At 46.3% G+C, this 17,500-nt stretch overlaps 2 protein-coding genes and 1 long non-coding RNA gene across 6 annotated transcripts in view; all 3 read left to right on the forward strand.

The window, feature by feature from the left end:
* The window catches only part of dmtn (dematin actin binding protein), an 18,829-nt gene extending 14,133 nt beyond the window's left edge, over positions 1 to 4,696 (forward strand). For 2 of the 3 annotated variants that reach the window (XR_014118546.1, XR_014118545.1), the window contains exons 11-14: positions 771 to 829; positions 967 to 1,015; positions 1,193 to 2,971; positions 3,098 to 3,165. Coding sequence is in view for 1 of the 3 variants with exons in the window: in XM_081701766.1 (XP_081557892.1) it covers positions 771 to 829; positions 967 to 1,015; positions 1,651 to 1,658; positions 1,910 to 1,975; positions 2,891 to 2,971; positions 3,098 to 3,211 (377 nt within the window). In the remaining 2 variants the exon portion in view is untranslated. Of the gene's footprint in view, positions 1 to 770; positions 830 to 966; positions 1,016 to 1,192; positions 2,972 to 3,097 lie in introns of all 3 variants that reach the window. The other variant, XM_081701766.1, reaches the window with a different exon arrangement.
* Positions 4,697 to 6,388: 1,692 nt separating this feature from the next.
* ppp3ccb (protein phosphatase 3, catalytic subunit, gamma isozyme, b) overlaps positions 6,389 to 17,500 on the forward strand; it is a 25,159-nt gene continuing 14,047 nt past the window's right edge. The window contains exons 1-2 of one of the 2 annotated variants that reach the window (XM_035535536.2): positions 6,389 to 6,951; positions 16,208 to 16,405. In XM_035535536.2, coding sequence (XP_035391429.1) covers positions 6,900 to 6,951; positions 16,208 to 16,405 — 250 coding nt within the window. In that variant the 5' untranslated portion in view covers positions 6,389 to 6,899. The remainder of the gene's footprint in view (positions 6,952 to 16,207; positions 16,406 to 17,500) is intronic. The other variant, XM_035535535.2, reaches the window with a different exon arrangement.
* LOC145652374 (uncharacterized) lies at positions 6,962 to 12,869 on the forward strand. The gene is made up of 2 exons (XR_014118577.1): positions 6,962 to 11,523; positions 11,879 to 12,869. It is a non-coding gene; the product is annotated as an uncharacterized LOC145652374 (long non-coding RNA).

Raw genomic sequence — 17,500 nt, forward strand, 5'->3', positions numbered from 1 at the left:
CTTCATCACTATTACTCCATCACTATTACTCCATCTGTTAACCTCCGTCACTATTACTTCATCTGTTAACCTCCATCTACTATTACTCTATTATTACTATTTATTACTATGTATTATGACTCCATCTGTTACAGTTTCTTCATCTGTTAACGCCGGTTGGTTTATCTGGTAGTTTATCAAGCTTTTGTCTGTCATGGCAGATCTTTCTGTCTATTGTTATTCAGAGAGACCTGAGTGAACTGTCAGGGCAATTGTTTCAGTGGGGTAGTGTTCCTACTGAAGAGGTCACTCCCAGTTAAACTCTGCATGAGCCTGGTCATGTCCTGGAGGATAAAGGCGTGTTTGAAGATGGTCGTGAACCAAAGCACCAGAGGCATGCTGTACAGGTTATCGGGCGCAGTTTCATCAGGTCACGCAGCTCCTCATATGAACATTAGCCTAGCTGTGCTAGCATGAGAATATGTTTTTGATAAGCGTCACTCTGGACAAGGGTATGTCTGCCAAACGCTGTAACACAGTCTCCTGAGAAAAGATAACTGCATTTTACTCTATATTAATTCACACAATAATATATTAATTATATCTGTGTATTAATGATTTCACAATAATGAATTCATACACCATAACCTGCAGTTGGGCGTTCTGACCTAGAAAAGTACAACGGGTCAGTCTTCAGAGGCCCCATTTAGTAGTGATGCTTGGTAATATGAGAGGGTTTGTGGGTAATGGGAAAGGGCTTATGGGTAATGGAGGATTTCTTCTGCCTGCAGGTTCGTCGGCGTGTAAATCTGCCACGCTGCCACCCTGCAGTCGGTCAGGCTTGTTGCGGGTGCGCACCACCTCACTTCTCTGCTCCTCTCTTCATCCACCTCAGCGCTAATGCTGCCTCACTGCCTCACACACTCCCACAAGAAATCCCTTTTAAAGAACCTTTTTTTTAATCCTTTTAAATTTTCATGTGTGCAGCTGCAGTCAGCTGACTTCTCCTCCACAGACAGTGACAAACCCAGAACAGGTAAGAGAAAGAAACATACAACAGCAAGCAGCCAACTTATGACTACACATGACTACACATGATTACACATGATCACAAATGACCAATCTCTGACCTCGTCTTAGTCGTCCATCCAGTCTGAGTTCCTTCTAATAAACTGCATGTTTTTTTTCTTTGTGGTGGTTCTGTGTCCTGCAGATCTACAGGTAAGAACGTTCTCTGTATTTCGCATGGACGTCTGCTGCTAGACATTAAAGACTTTGATTGGTAGTTGAAGTGTACTAACCCTGCGTCCGGTCTTCTTCCATTTCCCTGTGTCTTTCATCTACAAAGGTTAGCTTGCACACTCGTCCCTCATCCAGCTAATGCATGTGATTTACACTCCTCGCAATTAGAGGGTGACACTCATACAGGATCCACTGGACTCTCAGGATAAGGGGCAGAAGATAAACCCTGTATATAATACACATTTCTGTTAGAAACATTTACTTATTGACAGGACCCTGTAGGAGTACAGGTAGAGCGTATAGTCCATGTGTCGCCATGCTCACTTTGTGTTGCAGCAGTGACTAACTTTTGGCCCCAGGACTCATATTTGTTGGGTACTTTCTGTGGTGGCAAACTCCTCACCACTGCAGAGATGCTGTGCAGAGGAGGAGCTCCTGTAGCTCACCTGGTGATGCAGAAGGAGTTAAACCAGGAGAACTTCAGATGTAGAGAACTTCAGTGCAGGGTGTTTGAATCCCCTCGTCACACTCCACTTGCAATGCTTGCTACACAATAATGAGCCAAACAGCACTCGTTATTGTGCCGTGTGGTAGTCCTGGTGAAGGCCAGGTATGGAGCGACTGTGTGCTCATGCCAGTCTTCTCTGTGTTGGGCTCCGTCCTTGGCTGTTGGGGGGGTTGACTGTAGAACAGAGAAGCTCCAAAGGCGAGAATGGATCGAGGAAACTCTCTGCCTAGCATTCTGGAGCTGAAGGTGAGGTCATCTGCTCGTCTCGGATCCTTAGGATTCAGAATAACTGGAGCCCCTCCAAAGTTTCTCCGTGTTTCTCATTCTGACCTCGGTACCAGAGTATGTGATTGCAGTGGAGCCGTTAACGCCTCGCTTAAAAAAACGGCCAATCACTTACCTCGGGGAAGTCCCAGCTTGCTCCCGCCCTTAGGAGCATCCCACTCCCACAATTCATCACACTGCTGTGCAGCTCTTTAAACGTGCCTTTGCATCTGTACAGCCATGGTAAGCTCCGTCTTGTCCAGCACTGGTTTGATTGTGGGGGCTGATTGGCTGCTGCCTGACAAACTCAGATTCTCTCTTGCATTAAGTTGAGAAAAGCGAAACGTTTCATTGCACCATTTACAGTGTTAAACGTCTGCTGTGGCCCCACGTGCTGCACGCGATTGGGGTAAAGGTCATTGAGATGAGCGCATCCATATTCAGATGGGCCTCACGCTCGTGTGATGGAATGGTACCGGAGCGAGACACAGTGATGTTCCGACCTTTAAAAAGTCATTCCTTGTCTGGGCTAAAGCGCGCTCTTCCGCTCACATACTCTGCTCCATGCCCCATCCTTGTGACCCACAACACTTCCCTTAGTTATAGTTTTCTTATCTGTGTTGCGCGAGTGCCATATTCAACACGCTATGGCCTAGAAATGAACTTGCATCAGAAACTTTGGAGCAGATTCACTTTAAATACCTTGGTTGTTCTATAGACCAGTGGCATAAGACATGCTGAAATATGGCACAGAGTGGAAATGTAAGTTGTATTACTTTGAGAATGAAGACTGATTATATAAACCTGTATCTTGTTAAACTGACTAATATATGGTGTGTTTGAAAAACCTTGCTTGTTTATTTATTTTTCCTTGTCTTTTAAATGTTATTTTTTTAGACTTATCCGTATGACATGCTCATTGTGAGCCATAGAGGACGCTGTAAACTCCCACCAGGAGTAGACCGGACCAGACTAGAGGTATGCAATCTCTCCCTCTCTGTATTTCATCCAGAAATGTGTGGCCTACATTTACAATGAAAGGTTGATTTCCCTGAAGCCTTACATTTGTCTCTCGACTGGTTGTGTTTTGATTCTCTTCACCAGAGACATCTTGCCCCGGATGAATTCTTAAACTTATTCGGAATGCCCATTGCAGAATTTGACCGTCTGTCGCTGTGGAAACGAAACGAACTGAAGAAAAAAGTCTTACTTTTCTAACAGAGAAATTCCTTTCTCCAAGGACTCTTATTATCTGGAAAACACAGCCAACACAGCCTAATCCAGTACTAACACAATGTATCGGGATAATCTCACAGGTTGACCACATTAACCTTTTAATTCTAACATATATTGAACAGCTTGTGTGTGTGTGCGTGTCTTATGACCTCTGTGTGCTTTAAATGGAAAGAGGAAAGGGACTCTTACTCCTCGAGTCCACATGTGTTCACGTGCAAAAGCAAAGTGTATGGGCAGATCACTAACCCTGCACCCACCAACTGGCCAGCCCAGAGTCCAGATCTTACACTAACTTAATGCATCTGTGTCAGCCAATCAGTGGCCTGGACCACCTGAGTCCAGTGGGTTCTAATGTGTCTGTGTCAGCCAAGCAGTGGCCAGTGGGCTAATGAAGAGCTGAAAATGAACTGCACAGGATGGTAACGATTTTCTGGATCAGCTCTGGTGAGCCTAAAAGATGGTCAGTGTAATAACGCTTGTGCTTCCTCTGAAACAGTTTAACATTTAGTCTCACAATCGCCAAGGAAACATGACTCAAAGTATCAAATGGCATATTCTGGTTGAGGTCCTGTCGCCTTATGCTTTTCTATTTGAACTTCTCTCAAAGTGCCCAGTTAAATTTGTAATATAGGCATATATATATATTTGCAAAAAACCTTAATTGTAACACCCTTCTAATTAGTTTGTGTGTTATGACCACCGATATTACCATGACGCAATTTATTGTCCCCCCCCCCCCCCCCCGCAAAAAAAATAGCACCACTGTAAGTCTGTGTATTTATTCACTTCATAGCATCGAGATCATTAGTAAAATCAGATTATGTAAATCATAATAAGGAATGGAAACATTAAATTAGCATACTTTACATTTAGCTGAAGATTTTTCTTCTTTTTTTAATCGTTCATTGAAAATTGCATGGATATTATGTAGCTCAGTGCAAGCTACTGTAGTGACAAACTATTGCTGAGCCTCTGTGCTCAGAAGTCTGTGTGTGTATCTGTGCTCAGGATTGTGTCTCTAGAGCAGGAGTAGAGCCATTTGTAAGCATCCCAGGAGAAGGAATCCATCCTCTATCCTCCCATCACAGTGCAGAATGTCACTATCGTCACATATCATCTGAGAATGATCACAATTATTCAGATATGTACTGCACATACTTCACCTCAGATTGGGATCTCTTGGCTTGGCCATGTGGGCTGTATGCATTAAGTTCACAAATAAAGGTTTTTGATAAATCGGTGTATGATCGAGAGTGGGAGGCCTCATATCATTTCCACCATATTTAAAGCTAATCACTGTCCCCACCGCTCGTTAGGATTCATACATGGAACCACTCATACTGCGGACTGCCTACACACACGCGCGAGTCTTCACAGTGAATGTTTTCGTTTGTAGCTTGTTTCTCATGGACGTTTTTCTGTTTGACTACGCTGTGTACATGAACAAATAAAACCGTTGTGACAGTTCTTGTGTCGTATTTGTGAAAGAGAAATCAGTGAACTGAACAGCAATCCAATATTCAGTGCCTATTTTATTTGCATAAAAGACAAGTTTTGTATATGCATTATATTATTATTCCAATGGATACTAATTAAGGAAAGTATCTGAATCAGTTACTCAAACCGTGTGAGTAAATCCAAACGGCTTGTTTGTCAGGTCGTCAGCTCGGTTCGTTTCATTCCTCCATCCTCACCGAGTTCCGCACAGACACTTGGATCCACAGTAATTTCGCTTTTAAACTGATTAGGGCAACTCCGATTGATTGTCCTCATCTAACGTAAAAACAGGGTGAAACAATCATCCCCTCGTTGCATTTCTGTCATTTTCCGTTGAAAGGTTTTGCGCCTTTCTTAAGTGTCATTGCAGCGTACGTGTCTGCCTGCGCAGGATGTCCTATAGCAGCCCTGAGCACGTGCGCTCTGCTCCAGCTCTCCACGCGCCTGACGATTGATGTCGTCACCCGGATTCACGAGTTGCTCACGTGTGCTTGCGGCTCAAAAGGAGCCAAAATATGGACCATCTGTGGTGCTCGAGAACTGCGTTGGGGAATTCCACCCAATTTAATGAAGTGTGTTGTTCATTACGTGAACACACGGTGGCAGTGTAACACTTGATTTATTGTTGTTGTTGTTATTATTATTATTATTATTATTATTATTATTATTATTATTATTATTATTATTATTGAAAAAAGACCAGGACAAGAACGCGGACCGGGGGTTGCATTCAGTTCAGCCGTCCCTCAAATGTAGCCCTGGAACTGAAGGAAAAGGTTCACAGAAGATTTTATGGTCGCGTTTATGCAAGAAGTAACAGCACGCTAGTTTAAATCATATTTGTAGTACAATTATTTGCTGTTGATTTTGATTTTAAAATGGTCCTGTTTCACGTAATGTCAGTTGTAACGCATTTTTTTCTCATTCATTATTCTATTCTATTCTATTCTATTCTATTCTTTATTGCTTATATAATAAAATAAATGAATCACAGACAGCGTGTAGAAGAAACACTAATATTTTCAGTGTACACGTTTTTTAAAAATCAGCCATTTCCGCGTGCCAGCGTCCGCAGTGTCTATTACGCCTAGACTCGTAGTCACAGATCACCAATGACTAGACATAAGTTCACAAGTTTGTCTTCTAATAATGTGTATTATAAATTATATATCGGAAGTGTCTCCAAGACATTTTAAAATCTGTATATTTTCCGATCTCTCTCTCTCTCGCTCTCTTGCTCTCTGTCAAGGGGGTTGTCTACTTGTATAAGAACACGCGAGTGCATTTCTGTCTTTGGTCGCTAGGTGACACTGTCCACTTAGACCGATCTCTCTCTCTCTCTCCCTCTCTCTCTCTCTCTCTCCCTCCCTCCCTCCCTCTCTGTCTCTCACACACACACACATACACACACACGCCCTCACGCCCTCACAAACTTGGTCAAACATCTATCTATCTATCTATCTATCTATCTATCTATCTATCTATCTATCTATCTATCTATCTATCTATCTATCTATCTATCTATCTATCTATGCCTGTGTATATGTAGCTAGGATATTGGTTTGTTACTTTAGCTTACACCAGAGAGGGGCTCTGCGGCTCAGACATGATGACTACATTACCCACAAACCTCCGCATCAAATACTAGTCGCCATGTTGTAGGAAATCCGTTTGTGCTGTGGATGAGTTTAATCGGAGAGAAGCGACGCGTCGGGACGACGGAGCAGAGAGGCGAAAGAAAAAAAGGAAAACTGGGAAGCAGCGCAGCCAGATGCAGTAAAACAGTTCGGAGAGCGGTACTAGCGGAGGAGACTCTGGAAGTACTAGCTCGGGTTAGCTAGCTAGCGTCTCGCAACAACCTGGTTGGGGTTTTTTGTTGTTTTTTTTTTTCTCGCGCGCGCATTTCCTGGCTTCGTTGATTCTTCCTCGCGCAGACTGCCAGGCTCGCTGTGCTAACGAAGGACAGAACCGCCACATCCAGTCCCCCCTGTCCCCTGTCCCCCGTCTCTGCCCGTCCTCCCACAGCGCCTGTGCCGCAGTCCGACCCGGGCTCCCTGCTGTAGACGGGGCCAGCTGGAGGGTTAACTCCGTTAGCTGGTTAGCTAGGTTAGCTTAGTTGGGTTAGCTACGCGGAGGCATTGCAGCTGCTTTCGCAACATAAGCAGTTTGAAAGATGTCAACGAAGGACCAGAACAAACAGTCCACAATCGAAAGGCCAGTTAAAGGTAACGTATAAAGCTCTGAGGCGTCTGCCAGTTAACACAGCTGTTTATAGTGGCAGGTCTCTGCTGGATAGGTAACGTTACTGCTGCTGGTACTGTTAACGACAGCGCCTGTGGTGCAGCTAGCAAGCAAATGTGATCTGTTTTTCAGTTGCACCTTTTAAATAGACATGTTTATTATTGTGTTGTTTACTAGGTATGTTAGGTAGCTGGCTAGCCTGACAGTTGATCGAGATGGTTGAATGCATGTGGGTAACGTTAGAAAGCTGATCCAGCATGTAGGACGGCTTGTCAGGTAAACATGAGCTAAGATGTTTGTCGTCGCCTAAAAATGAAAATGTGGCTCTTCTAGGTTTGTCGTTGCCGCTTTTATCACAACTGAATGTCTTGATTCTTGTCTTTGTCAGACTGACTTGCTTTGGGCTTAAAGTCTTTCAGCGCTCCTGCCAAGCGGTCTAGTGACATGCACCTGTTAATGAAACATTTTTTTCAGTTATGAAAGTGGTTTGACATAGACATAGTTCGACTGTTCATGCAGTTCTAGTTAACTTTATTCTACTATGTGTCGAGCCTTGAGCCCATGGCCGGGAGGAGACGTCGTGTGTCTGGGACTAGGGAGATCCCTGTCAGGAGCGACTTGTCTCTTTGTGTATTGCACTAATTGGATCATTAGCCCTATGGGTATTAAGGTGCCTGATGCACTGTATCTCCTTTGGCTCAGGGCCAGAGTTTTCTGGATTCTTCATGAAGTTCCTGGTGTCTGGTCATCCGAGCTGTCGCTTGATGAACAGGCTTCCATATCAAGCCACGAGACCAAGCTGTTGTGTAGCTATCTTCAATCTCAATGCTTCCTGTCTTGGCAGTCAACAGATCTGCACTGTCAAGTCTTGGGTTAGATTAGTATACTGGGGATGACAGGTCACCATATTTACTGTGTTTATCTTTCTCTTCCCATTGGTAAGGGGAAAATGTTGTGCTCATACTATTGGACACAGAGCCATTTGGCAGAGTTTTCCAACCTGATCAGTTCAGGGATTTGACATGAATTCTCCATTCACTGTAGTTGCCCATCACCTTTAACATTAGCATTAACAATGGTGATGGTGTGTAGATTTGCTTGGTGTGGTGTATCCATCATCTGTGAAAATATTTTTCTCTGCTTTATTGAGGTTCTTCGTATGTACTGTCATGGACCTTTGACAGCCCCGTGAAGATGTGCTGTCTTTAACTGCCGCCTTCATGCTGATCAGTGCCTCTTAGCTCTCTGCAGTGTGGTACTTCAGAAACCTCAGGAATGCTGCACCTCTGTGATGGCAGGCACGTCGTAGTCCGGTTTGGTGTGTTTAGAGAGATTTACTTGATCACCAAGAAAGATTTAAACAAAGGGACCATGGTTTGATTTTGGGAGGTAATAGGACACTGCACTAACCAGTTCATCGGTGTATCTGGGCCAGATCTTTGCCTGTACTTGTATTGTTTAGTATATGAAGGAATTGGTTGATGTCTTGGTAGCAGCGCATAGACCAGAAAAAAATTCTGGTCATGTGAAAGGGAGAGTTCAGCTTTGTGAGTGTTTGGAAGGCTAAAGTGGGCTGTGATTGACACGGGCGGTGGGAGTTGAGCTCTGTCAGCCAGCACGCTCACGAGTCCACCCACGAGCCCAGCCTGAAGTGCACGGATGTTGACACAGTGTTACCTCTCCCTGCCTCCCACTCTGCTCTCCAAGCCTCCTCTGCTGCCGGAGGAGGGGCAACACCAAGTGCCATCCAATGCTTTGATTAGGCCAGCTGTCAGACGACTCATACGGATGACTTTTCCCTCGCTGGGGCAGCAGTCAGCGCCATGGTAACGAGTCTGGTGTTGGAGCTTGTGTTTGGCTGTGAGCTCTAGCTGTGTGTCATGCACTGCAGACTCAGAGTCTTCGCTAAAATAGGTTAGTTTGTCTGTGCACAATAAGACGCAGATTTCTGCGCTCATACCCCAATGGTTACGAAACCTGTTTAAATTTGCATTAATGTCACTTGTTTCCTGCTGTTGTACAACTCCACCACTCTTGATAATTTTAGAGCATCTGCTTTACTTTTTTTTTTTTTTTAAAGTTAAACAAAGAATTCGGAATATAAGATATGTTTTTTATTTTGATAGTTTCCTAAATTCCATTTGATTATAAATTATAGTGAACAGAAGCGCGCTTCTATCAGATGGTGCAAAGAAGCGGCTCTGGGGAAGAGCAGCCTTATGAACGCCTGCTACTGGAGCTGAACACGCAGGCTCGGATGGCATCTTTATTTTGAAACCAAATGCACACAGCACCAAATGTGTCTCCTTGTCAGCCAGTTTAATGGGATGGCTTCCCAGACACCCACTTAACGAGGGCTAATCCTGCTTAGAGGTTCTGTTGATTCTGTTGAATACAGGACCAGGGTCTCAAGTCAAGCCAGCATTATTGGACCACAGTGAAACCGATAAACACCACACTAGTTGTTTTGATCATTTTAAGTTTGCAGTGCTGAATGTTTGGTGGTGTTTTTCATTTTAAGGGAAATCTTCATTGCCTGTGTTTTTATTTTATTTTTTCCTTACATCAAAAATTCCTGGCCATTCCAGGCCCTGGTGACTGTGGTTAATTCTGATGTTAAATGTCAGCTACGGAACATGCAGTGACCTTTTGTCCTGCGTACACACCGGCCTGCACCGGCCTGTTTGACAAATGAGTCGTCGTGCATGCTTTCAGTTCCTCAGCCGCTGGGGCTCCCACTCACCCACCTGACTCTCATTGACCTCTAGACTAAACACTGCCCACCAGACAAAATGTACTCACGTACGCTTGACTACCTCACTCTGCCCTCCTGACTAAACACTGCCCTGTACAAATGCAACTAAATTACCTGGCAGTGCCAGTCAGTCTGTAGGTATACTTCTACTGTTCATCCCAGCCCTTGCACCAGGTAATGATTTCTGTTCTTTTTCAGCAAGTATACTGTAAATGAAACAAAGCCGGATGCTGATAACAATTGCTACCATAAAATCATTTAAAATAACCCAGATTAGGTAATCCAGGCCAGTTTTGTGCAGTGTTGTGGGCAGTCCTGTCGGTGGGACAGCCTGGGGGGCTGTGTGTATTCAGTCCTGCCGGTGGGACAGCCTGGGGGGCTGTGTGTATTCAGTCCTGTCGGTGGGACAGCCTGGGGGGCTGTGTGTATTCAGTCCTGTCGGTGGGACAGCCTGGGGGGCTGTGTGTATTCAGTCCTGTCGGTGGGACAGCCTGGGGGGCTGTGTGTATTCAGTCCTGCCGGTGGGACAGCCTGGGGGGCTGTGTGTATTCAGTCCTGCCGGTGGGACAGCCTGGGGGGCTGTGTGTATTCAGTCCTGCCGGTGGGACAGCCTGGGGGGCTGTGTGTATTCAGTCCTGCCGGTGGGACAGCCTGGGGGGCTGTGTGTATTCAGTCCTGTCGGTGGGACAGCCTGGGGGGCTGTGTGTATTCAGTCCTGCCGGTGGGACAGCCTGGGGGGCTGTGTGTATTCAGTCCTGTCGGTGGGACAGCCTGGGGGGCTGTGTGTATTCAGTCCTGCCGGTGGGACAGCCTGGGGGGATGTGTGTATTCAGTCCTGTCGGTGGGACAGCCTGGGGGGCTGTGTGTATTGTGGGTGGGGCATTTTCTGATACAGCGATGAACAATGTTCATTACCTGTTGATTCAAGTTTCAGGTTTGGTTTATTTGTCCTGATTCCTGATTCCTTAGCTAAGAAGAGCTCATTGCCTGTGGCACTCTCGTTGCTATTAATCACTGCTAGCCGTTTCTGGCCTTTGAACACACCTTGGCCAGATAATGTAAATCTCTGCACTCAGGACTGAGAATTCACGGTAGTGAGGTACTGAAACTAAACCAAAACGGCCTGGGTGCTCAATGCAGAGTCTCTGGTCTGGTTTACTATGTAGTGGTGCTCAATGCAGAGTCTCTGATCTGGTTTACTATGCAGCGTTCCTGCATGGAGAGTCTGTGGTCTGCCTTACTATGCAGTGTTCCTGCATGGAGAGTCTGTGGTCTGCCTTACTATGCAGCGTTCCTGCATGGAGAGTCTGTGGTCTGCCTTACTATGCAGCGTTCCTGCATGGAGAGTCTGTGGTCTGCCTTACTATGCAGTGTTTCTGCATGGAGAGTCTGTGGTCTGGCTTACTATACAGTGTTGTTGCACTAGCGAGTGACCTTCTGGCTGTTTATGCATACTGTTCACTCTGCCGATGCCAGGCCGACGGGATACTGGACTCCAGCCCATTTGCTAGTAAAATCCCGAGTGCTTCCTGCGGATGGCTACACCCTTTGGTATGCCAATCTTCAGAATGGAGAGCTGCAGTTTTTCGGGGCAGGAGAAACAGCATGGCCGCAGCTGTAGGAGTGAACTGAGCAGGTGTCCAGCCCATACTCCGTCAACCAGAAAAAAGGAAGCTGCTCTCTCTTCCTCTTCTGATATGTTAAGCAGAAAAGACAGAAGAAATGACCCTGTTATAGCAAAAGTCTGAGTCTGTCAAAACGGATTCTTTAAAACCAGGTTAAGATGACACTTCAACCCGAGGTATCCTGCATGCTTACCTAGTCAAGAATGTTTTGATGCAGCACACTTGTCAGAACTCGTCGTCATGTAACGATTCCAAAATTTAAAAAAAATAGTTTCGGTGTTTATCTTGTTTTAAAAACAGGAAGTAACTGTTATCTATCTTGTGACATATTTAGCAATAAAATCCCCTCCCTATTATACCAGTATCTGTTTGGTCAGCTGGGAGATCTATGAGGTTTTTTTAATGTGATTTTCCTGTTAAAGGTTTATAGAGTTTATATGTTAATTTCAAGCTTCAATGAAGCTTCACATTTGGGTGCTTCAATGCAGTAGGTCTTTATTTGTTATGTATGTGGGCTCTTTATGTTGCCAGGGTGTCTTGATGCCTTGTGCTGGGCACAATGCCCACATTCCCACACAGAGGGCAGCCCCCCCGGACCTGTACGGCAGCACGGACAGCTGCCAGCACATCGGGAAGTCCCAGCAGGTCACACCATGCAGTCCCAGACTGCCCCTTGATGCTGCTTCAATCCTCACACCATGTCTGAATCAACCCAGACGATAGAAATAACCCGCCCCCCGCGAGGCAGATTGGGTGGACGTCACAGCCCGTCAAACGAGTGCAGAGTCCCTGGAAATAGCACAGGCACTTTCAGCGCGTTAAAAATCACGGGACCAGACAGGGCTCTTATTTAAATGAGAATGCATAAGTCTACGCGTAACTCTACGCGTAACGTTTATGGCCTTGCTTCAAGGAATGTCATGTCCGTCTCCCTCCCTCCCTCTCTCTCTCTCTCTCTCTCTCTCTCTCTCTCTCTCTCTCTCGGTGGCTGCTGTTATATGAAGGCTGTCCTTCAGTCTGAGTAATCTCACTTCATTCTCTGTGATGTGCACGTGTCCTGCACTGGAGCAGATCAACACAGACGTACCAGGTGTGAAGATATGACAGAGTTTGGAACACAGGATGTGTGTTGGGTCCTGTCCCAGTCTTCCTAACCATGAATTGGTTTGGTGAATGAGGGCATCTGTGGCATTAAGGAAGAGAAAAACCACTGCTATGAACATAAAACATCAAGGGTGAAGAGTTTGTAGACGTCAGCCAACATTAAGACATCCCTTATGTCTTGATGGGCCATGCCCATTGATCTGAAGGTGTCAGCGTTACCCTGGAGTTTAGTGCAGTAAGTCACGTGCAGTACACACAGAGGAACATGACATAGTGACATCACTGCACTTAACTGTTTCCCAAGAATGATGTTTCTCAGATTGGTCCTTTCCCAGTACGGCCGTGCTGATCGGTCCTTTCCCAGTACGGCCGTGCTGATCGGTCCTTTCCCAGTACGGCCGTGCTGATCGGTCCTTTCCCAGTACGGCCGTGCTGATCGGTCCTTTCCCAGTACGGCCGTGCTGATCGGTCCTTTCCCAGTACGGCCGTGCTGATTCTGTAGTCCTTGTACTGCATGTCCAGCACACTGATGTCACATGGGGGTCCAGGTAAAATGGACAGAAAAGCACACTGACCTGGGACTGATCCTTTTACAGTAGAGTCTTGTAAAAAAACATTGGCACACACTGCATTAGCATGTTACTTATAGCCTAGCCGTGCAAATGCGTTCTCACATTTTCTCTCCGTGTACTGGGTGCATATACAGCAATAATGCTTTACCAAATGCAGATTTATTCAGTCGAATTTAACAACGCAGGATAAGATCTGAATTAAACTAGATCAAATCTGAATCAAACTGAACGTGGCCAAAAGGGTTTTGTGTAATCTGCTAGTCTCTGAGGTACCTGGTCATCCCTCTACTGCTCTCTCTGTGTGTGTGTGTGTGTGTGTGTGTGTAAAAGGAAAATGAGACTACAGTGTCTTGCCAGTGATCATGTTGGTCCTACTGGTATTTGTAAGTTTGGGAAATACTGTTATTGGATTCGAGTTTTGTATGCACGATGCATGCAGACTGAGAAACTGAGTCATAGTGTTTGTAGTGCCACAGTTACGAAGGCTCTGTGTAGAGTAAAACATTTACTCTAGAGACTCCCTGTTCAGTGCTGTTAGGTCATGCGGTGTTTAGGTTTCAGTGATACAGAAGTAAGAGTGCCTGTCCAGCCTGGAGAGAACAACACTAGCTTCTGGAGCTGGCTTATTGCCTGGACTACGCTCTGTGTGCGTAAGCAGGCATTAGTTTGAGTGTGGCCTTCCTTGTTGACCTGCGCTGACCCTAGGGAGCTGCGTCTGGGCTGTGGTGCTACTTTAACCCAGCCAGATCAGAATACCATAATCCCGCATTCCTAACAGTGTTGCCCTGCAGGCTTGCTTCTGGGCCCCTGGATGTGCCACACCCACAGCCTTTCTCTCTCTCTCTCTCTCTCTCTCTCTCTGTCTCTCTCTCTCTCTCTCTGCACCACTAAACCGGGTCTCTTGCTCTCTCTCTGCACCACTACCCGGGGCGCTCTCTCTCTCTCTCTATCTCTCTCTCTCTCTCTCTCTCTCCCTCTTTCTCTCTCTCTCTCTCTCTTTCTCTCTCTCCCTCTCTGCACCACTAAACCGGGTCTCTCACTCCCCCTCTCTCTCTGCACCACTAAACCGGGTCTCTCTCTCTCTCTCTCTCGCTCTCTTTCTCTCTCTCCCTCTCTGCACCACTAAACCGGGTCTCTCACTCCCTCTCTCTCTCTGCACCACTAAACCGGGTCTCTCTCTCTCTGTCTCGCTCTCTCTCTGCACCACTAAACCGGCTCTCTCCTTCTCTCTCTCTCTCTCTCTCTCTCTCTCTCTCTCTCTCTCTTTCTCTCTCTCTCTCTGCCTCTCTCTCTCTCTCTCTGCCTCTCCCTGCCACTGCGGGTAAACTTGTGCCAGCTCTTCCACGGGTATGCTGGTGGTCACCAGAGCAGTGTGGACCCCCCCCCACGCACACGCATGCTGGTTCAGGGTTTGTTTAGACTCCTACGCTTGCTGAGACAGATATGTTCTTGCTCCAAGTGATCCAGTGCCACTGTGGTTGAAATCTTATAACTCTGTTATGCTGATGTCACTCGGGTGAGAGTGAACACATGGGGTGGCTCATGCTGCCCCTGTCAGTCTGCGCTGTGCTTCTCTTATCTGGTTGAGTATGGTGCTCAGCAACCAGGTCTCTCCTATGATGCAGAGAGGCAACTCCACCCTCCACTATCTGCATCCACCCTTCAGTGTCTCAGCTGGCCACTGGTCCTGTTTCATGGTGAGGGACACATGCTTGGACATGCAGCTTAACGCTCACGTGTCTGACCAAGCACCTAAAGTGAGTGTCCACGCGTCTGACCATGCGCCTAAAGTGAGTGTCCACGCGTCTGACCAAGCGCCTAAAGTGAGCGCTCACATGTCGGACCAGTTGCTTTAAAGTTGAATATGGTTTGACATTGTGCTTCTGTCTTTTTCTTTTTTCCCTTGCTTATGGTGTCCAACACTCCAGTGTTTGTCACACACCTCATCGTTTTGGTTAGCCACCAACCATCGTCTGCATTTGCAGTACCTTTTATAAAGCACTTGCGATTTAGAGTTTAACTTGGTAATGTTAACATTGTCTGGCAATACTCTTGAGTGTTTGCTGTTACTCTAGGGACCCTACAGTGAATACACACTCGTTCCTCTGACTCTACTCTAGGGACCCTACAGTGAATACACACTCGTTCCTCTGACTCTACTCTAGGGATCCTACAGTGAATCCAAACTCGTTCCTCTGACTCTACTCTAGGGACCCTACAGTGAATCCAAACTCGTTCCTCTGATATTACTCTAGGGACCTTACAGTGAATACACACTCGTTCCTCTGACTCTACTCTAGGGACCCTACAGTGAATCCAAACTCGTTCCTCTGACTCTACTCTAGGGACCCTACAGTGAATCCAAACTCGTTCCTCTGACTCTACTCTAGGGACCCTACAGTGAATCCAAACTCGTTCCTCTGATATTACTCTAGGGACCTTACAGTGAATACACACTCGTTCCTCTGATATTACTCTAGGGACCCTACAGTGAATCCACACTCGTTCCTCTGACTCTACTCTAGGGACCCTACAGTGAATCCAAACTCGTTCCTCTGATATTACTCTAGGGACCCTACAGTGAATCAGTGAATACACACTCATATATTCTGACAGTTACAGTTAGTGACAGTTAGTTGGAACATGTGGGTGTGTCACATGCATGATCTGTGACTGAAGTACGTTTATGTGCATGCCTCTACTAGCCAAACAACAAAGCAGAAATAAAATTACAGCAACCTTGGCAAACCTTTATATCATCTGGATGGTCTACACAGGCTGGCTTGCTGTGCCTGGTTTAACTTCATCTTTGCTACTCACAGTTTTAGGTTTAACTCTGTTAACCATAAGACTTTCATGTAAAGAGTGAGACAGATGTCATTTTATGAGAAATGATGAATGTGGGAAAATGTAGTGTACTCTTGTTCTGTGTTTTTACCTTTTTATGATGTTCACAGAGGGGTCTCGCCCTCAGTGGCCTCCGTGTTCCCACAGCATTCTGTGTAATGTGGAATCATTATTGCGTTTTCTTTCTCATGCAGTCAAAAGTAACTACAGCTGTACAGTCCATCAAAGATTTCAAAAAGATTTCTATCCGTTCTATTTTTTGTTCTTTGTCGTTGAGGTTGTCCAGTATTTGTGTTTAATCCATGGATTCAGTACTTTCCCCTCATCTTCCTCCCAGCCGTGCCGTATCCCCCGACAACGCGCCTCACTATGAAGGAGCTGTATGAGGACGGACGGCCCAGGGTGGACCTGCTGAAGGCCCACCTGCTGAAGGAGGGCCGTCTGGAGGAGGAAGTGGCCCTCCGCATCATCAACGATGGAGCCGGCATCCTCCGTCGTGAGAAGTGCATGCTGGAGGTGGAGGCACCTATTACAGGTAGACACATACACCCACACCGTCAGCACAGGTGTCACAGATGGTCTCTTTGAGCAAAGCACCTATCGCTCAGTCTCCTCTGACTGATGACTCTCAGGGCGGTACTGGAGCAGTGTTCCCGTAGAGCTACACCAAGGAGGTCAGACTTACTCATCATACAAGTTAGATCACGTCTGTTTTCACTCTTCTGCACAACTCCGCTTGGTTTTCTGAACTGTAACAACACGCTAAAGGAAGTGATAAACCAGAAAAAGAAAATGACACCTTTTCTCGCAAATCTGATTCAGCTTAACGCTCTGCACTGTACGCCAGAGAACCAGGAGATGTTAATTAGGGCACACTGCCTGCAGCCTGACACACTTAACGCACATGTGGTTTACGCGGGTACAATTTTAAAGAGCTTTTTTAAAACCAGAGTACTCCTCATTGAGTTCTCTGTGATCTTGAATGGCTTCTATGTAGGCAGGCATCATGTGGACAACCGCTCAGATTGCAGTTAAATTATTGCAAGTTTAAATTATTAAGTGATATTGCTTTCTTGGGGAACAGTTTCTGTGGTGTTAAGCTTGGCCTGAATTGTTCTTTTCTTTCTTTATTTGTCAGATATTGGCCCGGTTCTCTCCCTGTTGTTGAGCACTGGCGGTTCCCACTGTCCCTGGCTCACGCCTGGTGGATAAGTGCCTTCTGTCATACAGCACGAGCCCATCTGACATGTTAGGAGGGTGAAAACAAGCCTGTGCTTCCTCTCAGACGCACATCATCAGCTCGTCTGTCCAAAACACTGCCTGCCCGACAGGGTACAATGGCTGGTTGGACCCGTGCGGTGGGAGTGACTTCCTGCTTGTGGCAGTGGGGTCTGTGAGATGGCACACGGCTGCGATTGGCCCCCACAGCTGTAGGCAGAGAGGAGGGAGGAGCCAAGCCATCTTTCCCGCCCATCGGGCGGGACCAGCTGTTGTGGAGATGCTTGGTGTAATTTGAACTCGGGCCACTGTGCACCAGGCTCTGTCTGGATCATCTTAGGTCATGTGAATACCTTGATTTAACAGAACATCAACCGCCAAGTTCTGAGATTGCTCACAGCACCAAAAAGAA

This window comes from Electrophorus electricus, chromosome 19, assembly GCF_041902795.1.
Source record: "Electrophorus electricus isolate QZ-2024a chromosome 19, ASM4190279v1, whole genome shotgun sequence".
Taxonomy (NCBI): domain Eukaryota; kingdom Metazoa; phylum Chordata; class Actinopteri; order Gymnotiformes; family Gymnotidae; genus Electrophorus; species Electrophorus electricus.